General features: G+C 33.4%; 3 protein-coding genes across 3 annotated transcripts; all 3 read left to right on the top strand.

Moving 5' to 3' along the window:
• The first annotated feature begins 465 nt into the window (after positions 1-465).
• On the top strand, positions 466-1,985 carry LOC146917989 (F-box protein CPR1-like). Its single transcript, XM_085717344.1, has one exon. It carries the CDS (start codon positions 507-509, stop codon positions 1,857-1,859), a length of 1,353 nt encoding a protein of 450 aa, XP_085573470.1. The 5' UTR covers positions 466-506; the 3' UTR covers positions 1,860-1,985.
• Positions 1,986-7,153: 5,168 nt separating this feature from the next.
• On the top strand, positions 7,154-8,924 carry LOC146917988 (F-box/kelch-repeat protein At3g06240-like). Its single transcript, XM_085721977.1, has 2 exons — positions 7,154-7,451; positions 7,990-8,924. Exons 1-2 carry the CDS (start codon positions 7,154-7,156, stop codon positions 8,922-8,924), a joined length of 1,233 nt encoding a protein of 410 aa, XP_085578103.1.
• A 379-nt stretch (positions 8,925-9,303) lies between these two features.
• LOC146917987 (F-box/kelch-repeat protein At3g06240-like) lies at positions 9,304-14,903 on the top strand. The gene is made up of 3 exons (XM_085721976.1): positions 9,304-9,331; positions 13,126-13,934; positions 14,509-14,903. The coding sequence occupies exons 1-3, from the start codon at positions 9,304-9,306 to the stop codon at positions 14,530-14,532; spliced, it is 861 nt and encodes a 286-aa protein (XP_085578102.1). The 3' UTR covers positions 14,533-14,903.
• The last annotated feature ends 2,481 nt before the right edge of the window (positions 14,904-17,384 follow it).

Genomic DNA, 17,384 nt, shown 5'->3' with positions numbered 1-17,384 from the left:
AGTTGTTTCGGAAAATAGAAGAGATAAATATGAAATAGTTGTTTCAAAAAATAGAAGAGATAAATATGAAATATGATCAATGGCTAAATTGAATGGCGCCTAAATGTGCAAGATCCAATGGCTTAGAAAAGTGGAGGGAAAAATGGGGGGAAAATATTAGGGTTAGGGTTAGCTTTAGGGGTTAAGCTTTAGTAAGTAAGATAATTGCAAACCTAATAAAGCAAATGAACGGGAAAAAAATTAGGTTAAGTTGCTGCATACGTAACAAAATTAATAAATAAGGATTAAAATAAAAGTAGTAAATAAAAATGTAAATATTATTAATTCAAAAATAAAAATAAAAGTAGTAAATAACACCCTCATATAGATTTGGAGTAAAAATTAATTTAGTTTTTCTATATAAGCTGATAGCGTAAACAAATAGAAAACGAGAAATAATTTGTAAACCCTAATTTCATGTTACACCAATCGCTACTGTGAGTTCGACGCCTTCGCTAGCTCCTGTGATGAAATCGATGGATTCTCTTTCAACTGAAAAGGTTAGCAATCATATTCCTGAAGATATTGCATTTTCCATTCTCTTGAGATTGCCTACAAAATCTTTGAAACGATTTAGTTTGGTAAGTAAATCATGGTCTTGCTTATTTGAAAATCCTATTTTCATGAATTTGTACCGTAATAGTTTCCTATCCGATACTTACGAGGACGATGGTTCATGTCTCCTCCTCCAACAGAATCTGCCAAATCCATCAAATCATATTCATGTGTTGTATTTGCTTTCTGGCGAGAGGTTTGAGAATAAAGTCAAATTAGGTTCGCCACCTCCGTTCAGAGAGTGTAACAACCCTGGTTTTATCTTGGGTCCCGTTATTAACGGAATTGTTTGTCTTTACCATAGTAGTACAAATGTTGTATTATGGAATCCAACTATTGACGAATTTAAGGTCCTTCCTCCAAGCCCAACTGAATTAGAACCGTCAGTACGTAATGAGATTAAAGTGAAATGGCTTCATGGATTTGGTTATGATCATGCTAGAGATGACTATAAGGTCATTCGACATGTACATCATAAATTAAATTTATCTGACGATCAAAATTATAGTGACTATGAAAGTGATGATGAAAGTGATAGTGACTCTGAAAGTGATGATGAAAGTGTTAGGGACTCTAAAAGTGATGATGAAATCGATAGCGTGTCACGCGACGATGCGTGGGAGATATACAGCTTAAGAAGTAACTCTTGGAGGAAACTTGATTTGGATATGCCTTGTGGTATGAGGACTCATGCAGGTGTCTATGTGTACTTGAACGGAGTGTGTCATTGGTGGAATGTCGATGTCGATGATGATGATCATTATTATTATGATGATGATTATGATGAAGAAGCATTTTTGGTGTCATTTGACTTAAGCATGGAGGTGTTTTGTAAAACACTCATGCCCTCAACTTTGATTGATAATTTTGATTCTGGATGTGAGATGAGACGCTTTCGATGTGAGATGAGACACTTGATGGTATTAAATGACCACATTGCTTTTATATCATATTATAACCCGTCGCCTACTTTTCACATATCAATTTTGGGTGAAGTTGGTGTGAAGGAGTCTTGGACTAAACTCTTCATTCTTGGGCCCTTTCCTGGCGTTGATCATCCTATTGGAGAGGGAAAGAATGGTGATTTATTCTTCAGAAGAGATGATAACGAACTGGTTTGCTTTAACCTGAGAACCCAGATGATGAAGGAGCTTGGTATTAAAGGGAATACGCATTGTTGTCAGGCAGTCATTTACAAGGAAAGCCATCTTCCCTTTTTTTCAAAAACAAAAAAAAGAAAAGCCATCTTCCCATTGGAGGAATAAATGGTTGATTTTTTTTTTTTCCTTTTTAATCTCAGATTTCACCTTGGAGGTTTATGAAAATGGTTATGAGGTTTTTAACTTTTATGCAAATTGGCTTGTGTTAATTGCGCAAATCATAGTTAGTTTCAAGACAAGTTATAGAACGATTGATGATGTGAATCTTGGTTTATGGATTTAATTTTGATGTTTAATCTCTTTCTTTTTGTGAATTTCTTGATGCTGTCATGCTTAATGGTTTGTAAATAATCTGTTCAATGGTTTGTTAAAAGCTTTAAACTTGAAGGGCATCTTTTTGCTTATTGTTGGTAAAGTTCTACTGTGTTGAGATTGACAGTCTTCTATCACATTTCGTTGTTTTCCAACAATATGTCGAATGTAAGATTTCTCAGTATGTCTAAGGAGGATCATTCATTTGTATAGGGTAGCTGTCCTATATCGATGAATGATCCTCCTTAGACATGTTGAGTTTTCTTGAGAATCGAGTGTGGTATTGTAATTAGGTAGCATTTATGTATTGTTGAGTGCATTATATGGTTTTTGAAATAAATATGTTGCTTTGCTCAAACCAAAAGATTCTGCACACAACCTTAAATATTGTACTATTGTATCTAAATCATTGAATTATAAAGCTCATTTCAGTTAGCTGAATTAGAAGCTCTTGTGGATGAATCTAGAGGGTTATTCATCTACTTAAAGATGTGCATTCCAAATAATAGAAATGTCATATGCATAATCTGTTAGTTGTTAGCGTGACATATCCATGTTAATGAATAGGTAGTCAGATTTGGGAGAATAGGTTTTGGAGTTTGCTTATTTATTTTGGCTCAAAATTATTTAGTTGCAAAATTCTGTTCTTTTATTAGTGTATACCAATGTTAAAGGTACAAACAGACAAACATGTAATTAAGGTTTATAATGAATTTTAAGGTTACTATACCTTTGATAGTTTGATCCAACCAGCACTGCACTAGAGAGACCTATGATTCATGCATATACAAATTGATAACACACACACACACTCACACATACGATTTTGAAAAACCACACATATGTTGGAAAAACGATAAAAAAAAAACTTTTCTATTTAAACTATGATTTCAAAAGTTCTAGAGTGAACAAAGTTTAAAAAATACTTAACAAATATTTTAGTATATTTCCTCAAAAAAAATATTTTAGTATATAAATTAATTAATTAAAGGGTACTCATTCAGTGTGGTATACCATTTTTTGGTTTCATCTAAGGGCCTATACTGATGAGGAGCGTTTCTTGGACATTTAACACAAACAAGTTTCACTGAAGGTCTTGTTACTTGTTTGACGTCTTTTTCGTAATCAACTTTCAACACGGGATAATTTAGTTAGACGTGGAATTCTTCTACCTGCCAATAACCTTTGTGTACATGGTTGTGATTTGGTGGAAACTGCAATGCACCTGTTCTTACACTTGCTTACACTTTGGTAATATTAATTTGGCCTCTCATCCGTCATGCTTAGTGGATCATTTCTTAATGTATGGACAACTTCGTCGGTCTTCAAAAGTTTTGCGGTCTTTATTACACCTCATATGGTTCGCAACTGTTTGGGTTATTTTGAAAGAACGAAACAATCAGATTTTTAATAATAAGGTTGACCATATGCAGCTATTATTGTACAAAATAAAGTTAATATCCTTTGTGTGGTTACAAGCGGGGGCGACGCTATGTTCACTTTTAATTATCACAAATAGTGACTTAATCCTTTGTCATGTATGAGAGCAACCTTGTAGATCTTTTCTATTTATTTCTTTTTGTTTTATGTTTTCATTGTTGGACTCATTGTAACTTAGTGCCTTCTCTGGCACTTCTTATGCTAGGTAGAGAACTGTTTCGGTGTTAATATATTCACTATAGCTTCTTCAAAAAAAAAAAAAAAAAGCTCAAAATAAATTAGTTAGTTAATTTAAAAATTTAACAATTCCTACTTATTTAAGTTAAGATGTAATATACACTTTTTCATGAAAAGAAAAATTAATAAGAAAACTAATTACCTGCTTCCTAAAAAAGTACGAGTTAGTTTTAATGCAAAATTTCCAACAAATAAATAATTGTGGTTTTATCTTTCTAAATTATTTGATGATTTTTTTCTACATTTTAAATAATAGATTTGTAACCAAAAAAAAAAAAAGATTTAATTTGCATACATTTTTTTACATGCATTCAATCAAGTCACATGAGGAAAAATAATTATTTGATGAAGGATCGATTGATCATGTACTTAAACTTAATTACATCAGTTGTGGTTGGACTTGCAGCGGTGCTATCAATATAACCAACCAATGAGATTATATCCCATAAGGACGATATTTAATCCAATATTTCAGGCAATATTTTTATAATTGTGAAAAACTTAGAACATCCACAACAGAGCATCCCACATTGCGTGCTTAAATGGGTTCCCTATGTCCACATAACCAATTTTACGGTAATACTTAATAAGCACCAATTTTCTCCAACCCAGCACCTCAAAAGAAATTATTAAATTGGCCCCACAAATAACTCTATATCAATACATTTTTAAGAAAATTTATTCATATTTTACTAAGATTTATTAAATGGGACCCATGAAAAATGAAGAGAGAGAGAGAGAGAGGGAGAGGGAGGGGGGGGGGGGGGGGGGGGGGGGGGGGGTGCTTCCATAGCCACCCTCCTCTATAAGCACCCATATGTTATACTCCACAATGGAGGTGCCTATTTAATGTGGCGCTAAATAGGTGAAGCACCCACCATTGTGGATGGTCTTATATTAAAACCTCTAAAGACAGACAAAATCAAAAAAAATTATGATGTCTTTCACATATTACTTGATCTTGAACACGACTAGAAGAGACGAGCGAAGTGGGTCCGATGAAGCTGATGTGACTGTTGACAATGGTTCTTCACCAGCGTCAGGGTGTGTACTAGCAAAAACACTCCAACACTTAAGTCAATTGATTCTCAAGTGTTTTGAGCCTCTTTTTTAGAATGATAATGTGTACCTAATTTTGCTGTGAAATGTTCTTTTAATAAATTTTCAGATGGTTGTGTGAGTGTTGATGTTTCGATGATTACACCCTTGTAGCACAAGGGTGTTCCTGTTTGTTTTACGTAACAGGCTCATATTATCTTTGAGATCCTTATTTAATTTAATTTAGTGTTTCAAGGCTCTTTGCATGCATAGGCGACCCACAACCATGGTTGTTAAACTCGCAACTTAAGTCCCAAAATCTAAGTTTTTGCGACTTTGCGTAGTTTTAACGACTCAAATCCATAGCATAATCTCAAAAACAGGCAAAATGCTATCAAAATCGCACAAAATCATGAAATACGTTCAAAATCGCTGGATTTTGTTCATTTTTTTTATAAGGGTCAATTTTTGACCCGGATCGTAAATTGAACCAATTTGAATCCATGGCCCGGTTCTATAAATACCCAAAATGCCAAAATTTTTCATTCTTTCACTTCCACCGCACTAAAGAATTTTATCTTGGCATAAATTGTCTTTAAGTATTTTGTCAAGGTTGTTTAGCGTTATTATGACTACTAAAGAATATTTGCATCCAGGCTTTGAGTTATTTATGTATATGTATTTTATGATCTTTGAACTTTAAGTCATTTATGACTATATGCAATTTATAACATATATTAAGCATTATTTTTGTTTTGGTAGAATTCTCGATTTTGATTGCGATTTTACGAATCCCGATTTTGCTATCTTATATCGATTCTACAAAAGTCCTTGAGTAAAATCCTTTGATTTTGATTGCGATTTTATGAGTCCCGATTTTGCTACTTCCTTTCGACTTGAAGTAAAGTCCCGATTTTGACAACCTTGCCACAACCGTATTTGTACGCCTTGTTGAGGCTCAACTTTGTGAATGAACCGTAGATGCAAGGATTGAACCTCAGCCAAGTCGGGCACATTACGCCATAATTAAGACTACAATTACTTTTTTTAAACTAAGCTTTTCCAACCAAAAAAAAAAAAAAAACTTAAGTTAAAATATAACATTATCATATTAAAATAATTTCCATATAGCATTTTATAACACTGTATATTTGTAATCTATTTTTTCTTCATACAATATATTTTAATGTTTGTGTAGGTATATGAAGTAAAAATTTTAAATTTTTAAAAATGTCATATGTGCTGGACCGGCTAGAACGCAAATCCCATGAAGACACGCGAATCAAGCCCTGCGAAGCAGGACATAACGTCCTGAGTGAGCACGCTAGTTCCAGTGCGTGTCACCGCATTGAAACACACCCCCACTCTTCCTGCACCATGCACGTGGCCTCCAACGGCCCTAACATTAGGTGCCTTATTTCGCGGAAACGGTTAGCGCCTCTTTCTCCTATATAAGGGTGACTCAACCTTACTTTCAATGTATGATTCACTTTACACATACACTTAGACATACTCAACCACATTTATCTCAGTGACTTGGATAATGTATGATTTACTTTCAATGAAGTGCTAACGTGTTCGCAGACACCTTTCGCTCCGCTGTAAAGACTACTATGTTGCCTCTATCTGATCATTACCGGACATATCACAATCCGATTGAACCGCATCAAAACAACTCATTTTCTATTGGCTGGATTTAATTCAAATTTCGTGAGAAAAGGTTGCAAAAATCAAACCAAATGAACCTGACTAAGTCCCAAACTACTCATAGTCAATTTAATCATCAGTTGACGACTTTCACTCACTTTGAGATTATAAGTTGGCTCAAAAATGGAAGAGGTGGCAACAAACACTATCTAATACTACACACATTTGTCAAAATAAAAATAAAAATACTACACACAACTAGGAAGTCAGGATTAGAATTCACATGAAAATACTCAGCCTAACAACATAAGAATTCCCATTTATATAAAAAAAAAAAAAAATCAGAGCTGCCATATAAACTATTTTTTTCTTTACAATTGTTTTTTATTTTGACAACTTCTTGATGTTAAAACTTTGTGTATAAATCTAATCTATTTTTTTTCGTTAACATCTAATCTAAATTTAGTTAAAAGAAAATATTAGTATTGCACAAAATAAAATATATTAGTACTACATAACCGCCTCATATAGATTTGGAGTAAAAATTAATTTTGTTTTTCTATATTCTTTAAAAAAAAATTAATTTTTCTATATAAGCTGATAGCGTAAATAGAAAACGAGAAATAATTTGAAAACCCTAATCGCATATTACACCAATCGCTGTTGCTACTGTGAGTTTGTCAGTGTGCTTCGCATCAGACGCTATCGCTCGCTACTGTGATCCGATGGATTCTCTTTCAACTGAGAAGGTCAGTAATCATATTCCTGAAGATATTGCATTTTCCATTCTCTTGAAATTGCCTATAAAATCTTTGAAACGATTTAGTTCCGTAAGTAAATCATGGTCTTGCTTATTTGAAAACCCTATTTTCATGAACATGTATCGCAATAGTTTCATATCTGATGCTTACGAGGATGATGGTTCTTGTCTCCTCCTACAACAGATCCTGCCATATCCATTAGATAGCCGTCATGTGTTGTATTTACTTTCTGGTGAGAGGTTTGAGAAGAAAGTCAAATTAGGTTCACCACCAAGGTTATCAAAATCGGGACTTTACTTCAAGTCGAAAGGGAGTAGCAAAATCGGGACTCGTAAAATCGCAATCAAAATCGAAGGATTTTACTCAAGGACTTTTGTAGAATCGATATAGCATAGCAAAGTCGGGACTCGTAAAATCGCAATCAAAATCGAGGATTCTACCAAAACAAAAATAATGTCAAATATATGTTATATATTGCATATAGTACATAAATGTGGGGGGAAGTGAAAGAATGAAAAAATTTTGCCTTTTGGGTATTTATAGAACGGATCATGGATTCAAATTGGGTCAATTTACGAACCGGGTCAAAAATTGACACTTATCAAAAAAATGAACAAAATCCTTCAAAATCCATCAAAATCCTGCGATTTTGAATGGATTTCACGATTTTGTGCGATTTTGTGCGACTTTGATAGGATTTTGCCTGTTTTTGGGACTTTGCTATGAATTTGAGTCGTTGAAGCTACGCAAAGTCGCAAAAACCAGGATTTTGGGACTTAAGTCGCGTTTTTGATAACAATGTTCACCACCTCCACTTAGAGAGTATGACAACAGTGGTTTTATATTGGGTCCTGTTATTAACGGAATTGTTTGTCTTTACCTTGGTGGTATAAATGTTGTATTATGGAATCCAACTATCAAGGAATTTAAGGTCCTTCCTAAGAGCCCTGCTGAGTTAGAACCCTCGGTAAATTATGAGTTTGCTCGGGATAGGCTTCATGGATTTGGTTTTGACAGTGATAGAAATGACTATAAGGTCATTCGACATGTACATTATGTTTTAGTTGTACCTGACTATGCAATTGGAAGTCATACATTAAGTTTGCCAACCAGCGTGTCACGTGAGGATGTGTGGGAGATATACAGCCTAAGAAGTAACTCTTGGAGGAAACTCGATTTGGATATGCCTTGTGGTATGAGGACTCAAGTAGGTGTCTATGTGTATTTGAATGGATCGTGTCATTGGTGGGATGATGGTGATTATGTTGATAATGACGCATATTTGGTTTCCTTTGACTTAAGCAAGGAGGTGTTTTGTAAAACACTCATGCCCTCAACTTTGATTGATAATTGTGATTCTAGATCTGAGATGAGACACTTAACGGTATTAAATGACCACATTGCTTTGATCTCATATTATGAAGAAGTTACTTTTCACATATCAATTTTGGGTGAACTTGGTGTGAAGGAGTCTTGGACTAAACTCTTTATTCTTGGCCCCTTTCCCGGCATTCATCATCCTATTGGAGAGGGAAAGAATGGTGATTTATTCTTCAGAAGAAAAGATAACGAACTGGTTTGGTTTAACCTGAAAACCCAGATGATGGTGGAGCTTGGTATCAAAGGCGAAATGCATAGTTGTCAGGTAGTCATTTACAAGGAAAGCCGTCTTCCTTTTCTTTCAAAAACAAAAAAAAAGGAAAGCCATCTCCCCATTGGAGGAATAAATGGTTGAATATTTTCCTTTTTTAATCTCAGATTTCACCCTAGAGGTTCATGGCAATGGTTAATAGGTTTTTTTCCATGTATACATCATAATATTATGTTCAAGACAACTTACAAAACAATTAATGATATGAATCTTGGTTTATGGATTTTATTTTGATGTTTAGTATCTTTCTATTTGTGGTTTGTTTTTTTATTTCGTTTGCAAGAATGATAATTTCCCTTTACTGAATGACCTCCAATATTATGTAGAAGTAATTTATACTTGGGAACTTAATCTCTTTCTATCACATTTCGTACTTTTCCAACAAACTACTGTTGAATATATGCCTTCACCTCCATAGAATACATAAGGTTGTTGATCATCGGTGGAACAATCGTCAACGGCAATGTCTAAAAATGTCACTTCACAACATGGTATTGTAACTAGCAAGGTTTTTGTAACAATGTGGTTTTAAAATCTGATTCTTATCCTAATAAAAAACTTTTAAATTGAAATTTTAGCATAAGGCAGTACATTTTTCTTTATGAAAAGGTTTATGTAAATTGTACTTAGAAAACTTACAAGATGTTTTTTGCTATGAGTTTCTGTTTATATCTCTGAAGTTGAAGGATGTTATGGTTTTGACTGTTCTTCAGGTCTTGATTATGTCTTTTCTTTTAAATGTTTTGCTTTAAGCGTATAATTGATTATGTCTTTTAAATGTTTTGCTTTAATCGTATAAATTTGTCTAAGAATGCATCGTTTGGTTCCAAGTTGACTAGGTAAGCGTGTTAAATGAGTCCAGTGTTCACACCAGGTTGAATCTTCTCATTTTTTCTTTCTGTTATTTTTGAAGTTATCACGCATCTTTGTTCCTTTTCTTTTTCTTTTTTCATTTTGATGTTGGATCGAAATTTAAAAATGGATAACATAATATGTCGTTGGGTCATTGAATTATACAGTTGATCATTATACAATCCCAGAAAAACCCTAAAGCCAACTCCCTTAGATTCCTTTCAATAATGTCTTTATGCTGATCCAGAAAAAAGACACTGGATATCTCAGGCACCAAAAGCAGGAACCAAGATAGATTTAAAGTGCATTAAAGTAATAATCCTTACAAAATACTCTCATTCTAGGGCAAAAATGATTGCGCGGAATTCTGCCTCGTTTGAGTCTCACACAAACAGAGGCTGCAAACTGAGCTAGCACAATCCACAATCTCTCAAGACTCCACCTATACTTGCCAGACCAGGCTTCGTCCTAGAATATCCGTCAATATTCCATCACACACGCTTGGCGGAGGAGGACACCAAGAGATTTTACTTCTCACTTTACCTGTAAATTTCCAATTACGTACTAAGTTAACATCCCTAACCACTCGACGAGAATCCTAGCCTCAATTTAATCATATAGAACACATACTCCCAATCTGGATTTTCTGATTCTAAGATCAATCTATTTCGTTGGTTGTCCAGAACACCACAAAACGAAGAGAAATCAATAGATAATTTTGAAATCCAGAGAAATTCACACCTGACCAGCATAGGAACCATTCTATAGGAGTGAGTGACATTGGAATTTGAACATTCCCCCAATCCAATACTCACATCCGTGTGATCCATACCATATACGTAATTTCTAAAAGTTTTAGGTAGAGATGTGATATTTCAATCTCTCGGTGGTCCTGTATTATTGAACCGTCATTACTCTTTAAGCTTCCCGAATTCCCTAACAAATTTATAATTTTTATTTTATTTTATAAAGATGACATTGAGAACCTCAAAATTAATTTAGCCGTTGCATGCTATAGACTGTCTAAACCTTTTGAGATAAAAATATGAGAACTTTTTCCCATCATACGATTTTAAAAAACCACACATGTGTTCAAAAATACAATGAAAAAATGTTTTTATTCAAAAATATACTTCTTCATACGACATAAAAATAGTTATTTTTTTGGAGGTATTGTAATTTCAAAAGTTCTAAAGTGACCAAAGTTTACAAACAAATTCACAATACAATTTGCTCGTAAGTGAAGCCTCCCAATCTAGAGAGTTTGGAAACAATGTTCGTCATAAGGGGCTAGAGAAGCAAGATGAACAATCACAAAAGAGTACATCACAAAAATAACACGATTGTGATAAAGTTCCCTAGCATGCTTATTGCTTCATAAGGAATCTCTTGATAAACTTACGAAGGAGGTCTCTCATAGATTGCATTGTTGTCCTTTATGTTACATTTTTTAGCAGTTAGAACCACAACTTTTGTTCCGCAACGAGGGATGAACAACATCCAGGTGTCAATTTATCACGTTTCACACTAGAGATGAATGACTTGCTGTTTTTTATTCTTAAATTCGAACCATTGCTTTTGAATGAAGATATTGCTGCAAAAATTTAGGTATTTGATTTTAAGTTTTTTGGATTTGAGCATTTAAATTTAAATAAGAAGATGTGAAAGGAGAAAGAAAATTTATCATATTTTACACTAGAGATGAATGACTGCTTGTAAATTTGTATCTAGGAAGAAAAGCTCCTAATTTAAGGATCGTTCATATTGAAGCTCCTTGTGTATTGGTGATTGATATTGTTTTTTCTTAAGACTACGACCTTGGTATTGATGACATATTTGATCTTTTGATGAATCTATAGAGTCTCTCTTTTTGGTGCATGAGTTTTGCTTGCAAACGTCTCAGTGAGAATGTATCAAACTAGATGTGAAGTCTACACTGGGATCAATAGAGAGATACTGACATGAAGGATCAATTGATCATGTACTTCAAAATGAGTGTAGGTTGCATCAATTGTGGTTGGACTTGCCGCGGTGCCATCAACATAACCAATGAGATTATATCAAATTAAATATTCCAGGCAATAATTTTATAATTGTTAAAAAACTTATATTAAAATCTTTAAAGACACACCACATCAAAAAAAAAAATTATGATGTCTTTCACATGTTACTTGTTCTTGAACACGATTAGAAGAGACAAGCAGAGTGGGTGTTACGAAGCTGATGTGACGTTGACATTGGTTCTTCACTAGCGGAGGGTTGTGTACTAGATAAAACACTCCTACACTCAAGTCAATCGGTTCTCAAGGAGTTTTAAGGTTTTTTCGATATAATGATAATGCGTACCTAATTATGTAGTGAATTGCTCTTTTAATAGATTTTCAGCTGGCTGCTTGAGTATGGATGTTTTAACGATTACACCCTTGTAGCACAAGGGTTGTCGGGTGCCCGCTTGTTTTACTTAACGAGCTCATATTGGATTTGAACTCATTGTTTGGTGTTTCACGATTCTTTTCAAGCATAGGTGATCCACAACCGCATTTGTACGCCTTGTTGAGGCTCAACTTTGTCAATGGACTTTAGATGCGAGGATTGAACCTTGGCCAAACCAAGAACATTAATTCATTGTCTATACTAGACTTACTTTTTTGAAGTAAGTTTTTTTTAGGAAAAAAATAATTTAAGTTAAAATATAACATTATCATATTAAAATGATTTCAACATAACATTTTATTCTATTACTTTTTTTTGGATTGATTTTTAATCATTTTTTTCTTCATAAAATAGATTTTAACGTTTGTGTCGATAGATGAAGTGAAGTTTTTAATTTTTTTTAAATGTAAATATGATTGAACTTACAACAAACGAAACTCATTTTTCATTGGTTTGATTTAATTTGAATTTCAAGAGGAACGGTAGCAAAAATCGAACCAAATGAAGCTTACTAAGTCCCTAACTTTTTTTTTTTGTTTACAATTGTTTTTTCTTTTTAACAATTTTTTATTGTTTATATAAAAATCTAATCTAATCTGTTTTTTCGGGTGTTAAAATCTAATCTAATTATGTTAAAATAAAATAGATAACGAATCAAAAGAATATAAAATATTAGTAGTAAATAACCGCCTCATATAGATTAGATTTGGAGTAAAAAAAAAATAGATTTGGAGTAAAAATTAATTTCGTTTTTCTATATAAGCTGATAGCGTAAATAGAAAACGAGAAATCGTTTGAAAACCCTAATTGCATGTTACACCAATCGCTACCGTGGAGTTTGACAGTGTTCTTCGCATCAGAGGCTATTGCTCGCTACGATGATGAAATCGATGGATTCTCTTTCAACTGAAAAGGTTAGCAATCATATTCATAATGATATTGGACTTTCCATTCTCTCGAAATTGCCTCTAAAATCTTTGAAGCGATTTAGATCCGTAAGTAAATCATGGTCTTATATTGGGTTCCGTTATTAACGGAATTGTTTGTCTTTACCGTAGTTGTACAGATGTTGTATTATGGAATCCAACTATTGACGAATTTAAGGTCCTTCCTAAAAGCCCTGCTGAGTTAGAGCCCAAGGTACGTTATGAGTTTGCTCAATATACGCTTCATGGATTTGGTTATGACCGTGCTACAAATGACTATAAGGTCATTCGATGTGTACATTATGGTGACTCTGAAGGTGATGATGAAGATGATTATTACTGCGTGTCACGTGAGGACGTGTGGGAGATATATAGCCTAAGAAGTAATTCTTGGAGGAAACTTGATTTGGATATGCCTTGTGCTATGTATGCTTATGCAGGTGTCTATGTGTACTTGAATGGAGTGTGTCATTGGTGCAATGAAGATGATTATAATTCTTATCATGAAGAACGTCATTTGGTGTCATTTGACTTAAGCAAGGAGGTGTTTTTTAAAACACGCATGCCCTCAACTTTTATTGATAATTGTGATTCTAGATTTGAGATGAGACACTTGATGGTATTAAATGACAACATTGCTTTGATCTCATATTATGACAAATCGGCTACATTTCACATATCAATTTTTGGTGAACTTGGTGTAAAGGAGTCTTGGACTAAACTCTTCATTCTTGGGCCTTTTCCTGGCGTTGATCATCCTATTGGTGTGGGAAATAATGGTGATTTATTCTTCAGAAGAGATGATGACGAACTGGTTTGGCTTAACTTGAGAACTCAGAAGATGGAGGAGCTTGGTATCAAAGGCTATATGCGTTGTTGTCAGGTAGTCATTTACAAGGAAAGCCATCTTCCCATTGGAGGAATAAATGGTTGATTGTTTTCTTTTTTAATCTCAGATTTCACCCTAGAGGCTTATGGTAAGGGTTATTAGGCTTTTATCTTGTATGCAAATTGGCTTGTCAATTGCGCAAATCATAACTAGTTTCAAGACAAGTTATAGAACAGCTGACGTATGAATCTTCGTTTATGGATTTTATTTTGATGTTTAATCTCTCTGTTCGTGAATTGCTTTTTTATTTCATTTCTAAGAATGATATTTTTCCTTTACCGAATGACCTCTAATATTTTGTAGAATTAATTTTTACTTGCAAACTTGATTAGCTAATATGCTGCATTCCATGATTCTGTCATGCTTAATGGTTTGTAGAAATAATATCATGTTCAATGGTTTGTTAAAAGTTTTAAACTTGAAGGGCATCTTTTTGCTTATTGTTAGTAAAGTTCTACTGCGTTGAGATTGACAGTCTTCGATCACATTTCGTTGTTTTCCAATAATCTGTTGAAGGTAAGATTTCTCAACATGTCTAAGGACTAAGGTGGATAATTCATTGGTATAGGGTAGCTGTCCTTCACCTCCATAGAAGGCATATGGCTGCTGTAAGAGTCTCCAATCTGCTTACATAATGCATTGATATTTGATGGCATTATTATTAGTCCATGAGTTTAAGCAAAACAGTGATTTTAAAAAGTCTATATCCCCTTTTAGATGTTTTTAACATGTCCTACCACAACAAAACACAATCACTGGTAGTACACTTGTTAAAAACTCAAGGGTGCTGTTTTGTTGTTTTTTATTTTCTCCTGTTTTCTAATGCTTGTCTGTGGAGGTCATTCTGTGGAGCATATAAGTCTGCAATGTATATGAAGGGATAATATGATTTCCCCCTCTAATTAAACTGAGCTTTCTTATGGTTTGCTAAATTGCTAATGTATTGTTGAGTTTGGTATTGTAATTAGGTAGCATATATGTATATATTGTTGAGTGCATTATGGTTTTCGAAATAGAAGAGTAAAGGAATAAATATGTTGTTTTGCTTAAAACAAAAGCATTTGCGAACAAGCTTAAATATTGAAATGCATTGAATTATAAGCTCGTTTCAGTTATCTGAATTATAAGCTCGTTTCAGTTATCTGAATTCTGAATTATAAGCTCTTGTGGATGAATCCAGGATTTGTCTCAGTTTGTTGGTTTGTCAGTTTCTATGAATTATAAGGGTGTTTTGCGAACAAATTAGCAGAAGTACCACAAACAAATACGCAAGTACCGATACACGATAAGAAATAGTTTATATATTTTTTTATGTTGATATTCATGTTTTTTTTTTCTTTCAGAAATCGTTGGGCATAATTTCCCTCCTCCACGCTATGATGTTTTTCCTTATGTCTTTCCTCTTCAACATAATACTCCTCCTCCTTAGCATAATGTTACTCGACGTTATGTCTTTCCTCTTCAGCATAATATGGAGAAACAACCATATTATTAATGTTTATGTTCTCAACGTACATGGTGTGATGGTAAAAGGCTGCTATGCACAGACGTAATTCCCAAATATTAGAAATAGCATATGAATAATATGTTATCTCCTGGTTGTTAGGGTGACCTACCAAAATTAATTACATTTTTATTAAGAGTTGTTATCCGTTTTAGAACCTTAACCTTGCTACATCCAAAAGAACCAAAATCAGTATACACTGTCCACTGACATACCAAAAAGTGTATTTTGCTATGTGTTTCTGTTTATATCTCTGAAGTTGAAGGATGTTATGGTTTTGATATGGTAAAAACATTATTTTTAACAAAACTTTAGGGAAATGAATGATATATAAATTAGGTGATATGCACATGTAATTTAGAAGATTATAATTTAGATCATTAACAGGGCCGTCCTTGTAGAATCAGAGGCTCGGCTCTAACATTAAAAAAAGGCCCCTCATAAAATAAAAACATTTTTTTTAAAAGAGCAAGCCTCTATTCATACTGAAAATAAGATCCATTAAGAAATGGTCATCATTGTAACTAACACAGAAATGATCAATATTGTAATCAATAAAATTAACAAAAGATTTCAAAGGAATATCTTTATCAACCTTCTACGTTGTTATATTCTTTAGCTTATACTTAGGCAAAAAAATAAAGTTTATAATGTTTTTATTTTTTGAGCAATAAAGTTTATAATGTTATTTCTAGAGAATGATTATAATGTTCATTATTAGAACATTGTTATTTTATACGACAAGTATGTGCAAAAAACTTGAAGAAGTGCTCTAACAAAAATAAGAAGAAAAAAAAGTTATATTGTGGTTTTATTTGTAAATATATAATCCAATATGCTAATGAGATATATACTGAATTGGAGGAAAAAGAGTGAGTGCCCTCTTATACTAAAAAAAATTAAATTAATTAAAGAAGCAAAATGGTGATCCTAAAAAACTGAAAATTAATTAAAGTAGCAAAAAGGAGATCCTAAAAAAAAATTCAATTAACTAAAGAAGCAAAATAAAAAATGAAAATTAAATAAAGTAGCAAAAAGGAGATCCTAAAAAAAATTCAATTAACTAAAACTAAAGAAGCAAAATAGAGGTTCTGGATGTTGAACCATTGACCTGAGACATGCCAAAACGAACGTGAACCGCTACGCTATATCTACAAAGCTTAAAACAATGACGCATTTTTAGAATATATTCAATTTCTTCGTGCAGTATATTTTTTTTAAAAAAAATAAAAAAATTGGGCCCCAAAATTTTGGAGGCTCAGCTCAGTAGAGCTGTTTGCACCCCCTCATGGCCGACCCTGATCATTAATGTAGTGCCAGATTCAGAAGAGTACGGTTTTGCCGAGTGAGAAAAATGAGAGGAACACACAAATGCATGGATGAATTTTTGAGGTGTGAGTGATTAGTTCTTTATTGATTAAGAATGAACTAATTGTTTGATATATATAAGAGTGGCGATCCCCGAATGTCCTTCCATTTATACTTAATGTCTAAAGAGTTTGAGTAGAGATGCGGTGTCTTGATTGATTGTTGGTTATCATTGAACCGTTGTCACTGTTGAAGCTCCCCGTTTTTTCTATTAACGATGACGTCGAGAACTTTAGGTATAAAAATATGAGAGCTTTTATATCTCGTATGATTTTAAAAAACTACACAAGATCAAAAGTACGATAAACAGACGATTTGGTTTGAACTATGGTTCTCCAAACGACATAAAATAGTTTATTTATTTATTTTTGTTTTGGAAAGTATGCATTCAAAAGTTCTAGAGTGACCAAAGTTTACAAACAAATTCATATAGCAATTTGCTTCTAGTTGACAAGTGAAGTCTCCCAATCTAGAGAGTTGAGAAATAATTTCGTCATAACTCATAAGGGTTAGAGGAGCAAGATGAACAGTCACAAAAGAGTTCATCACAAAAATAACACGATTGAGAAAGT

This window comes from Medicago sativa, chromosome 6, assembly GCF_051527215.1.
Source record: "Medicago sativa cultivar Bolivia chromosome 6, Bolivia_mono, whole genome shotgun sequence".
NCBI lineage: Eukaryota > Viridiplantae > Streptophyta > Magnoliopsida > Fabales > Fabaceae > Medicago > Medicago sativa.
The sequence above is the reverse complement of the archived record's forward strand: the minus strand, read 5'-3'. Positions and strand labels throughout refer to the sequence as shown.

Coding starts and splice junctions, on each gene's coding strand:
- LOC146917989 (XM_085717344.1), top strand. CDS start 507: ATGAAATCGATGGATTCTCTTTCAACTGAAAAGGTTAGCAATCATATT.
- LOC146917988 (XM_085721977.1), top strand. CDS start 7,154: ATGGATTCTCTTTCAACTGAGAAGGTCAGTAATCATATTCCTGAAGAT. Junction 7,452..7,989: donor TGAGAAGAAAGTCAAATTAG/GTTCACCACCAA, acceptor TTTGATAACAAT/GTTCACCACCTCCACTTAGA.
- LOC146917987 (XM_085721976.1), top strand. CDS start 9,304: ATGTCTAAAAATGTCACTTCACAACATG. Junction 9,332..13,125: donor AAATGTCACTTCACAACATG/GTATTGTAACTA, acceptor TAGATCCGTAAG/TAAATCATGGTCTTATATTG. Junction 13,935..14,508: donor GCTATATGCGTTGTTGTCAG/GTAGTCATTTAC, acceptor TCATTGGTATAG/GGTAGCTGTCCTTCACCTCC.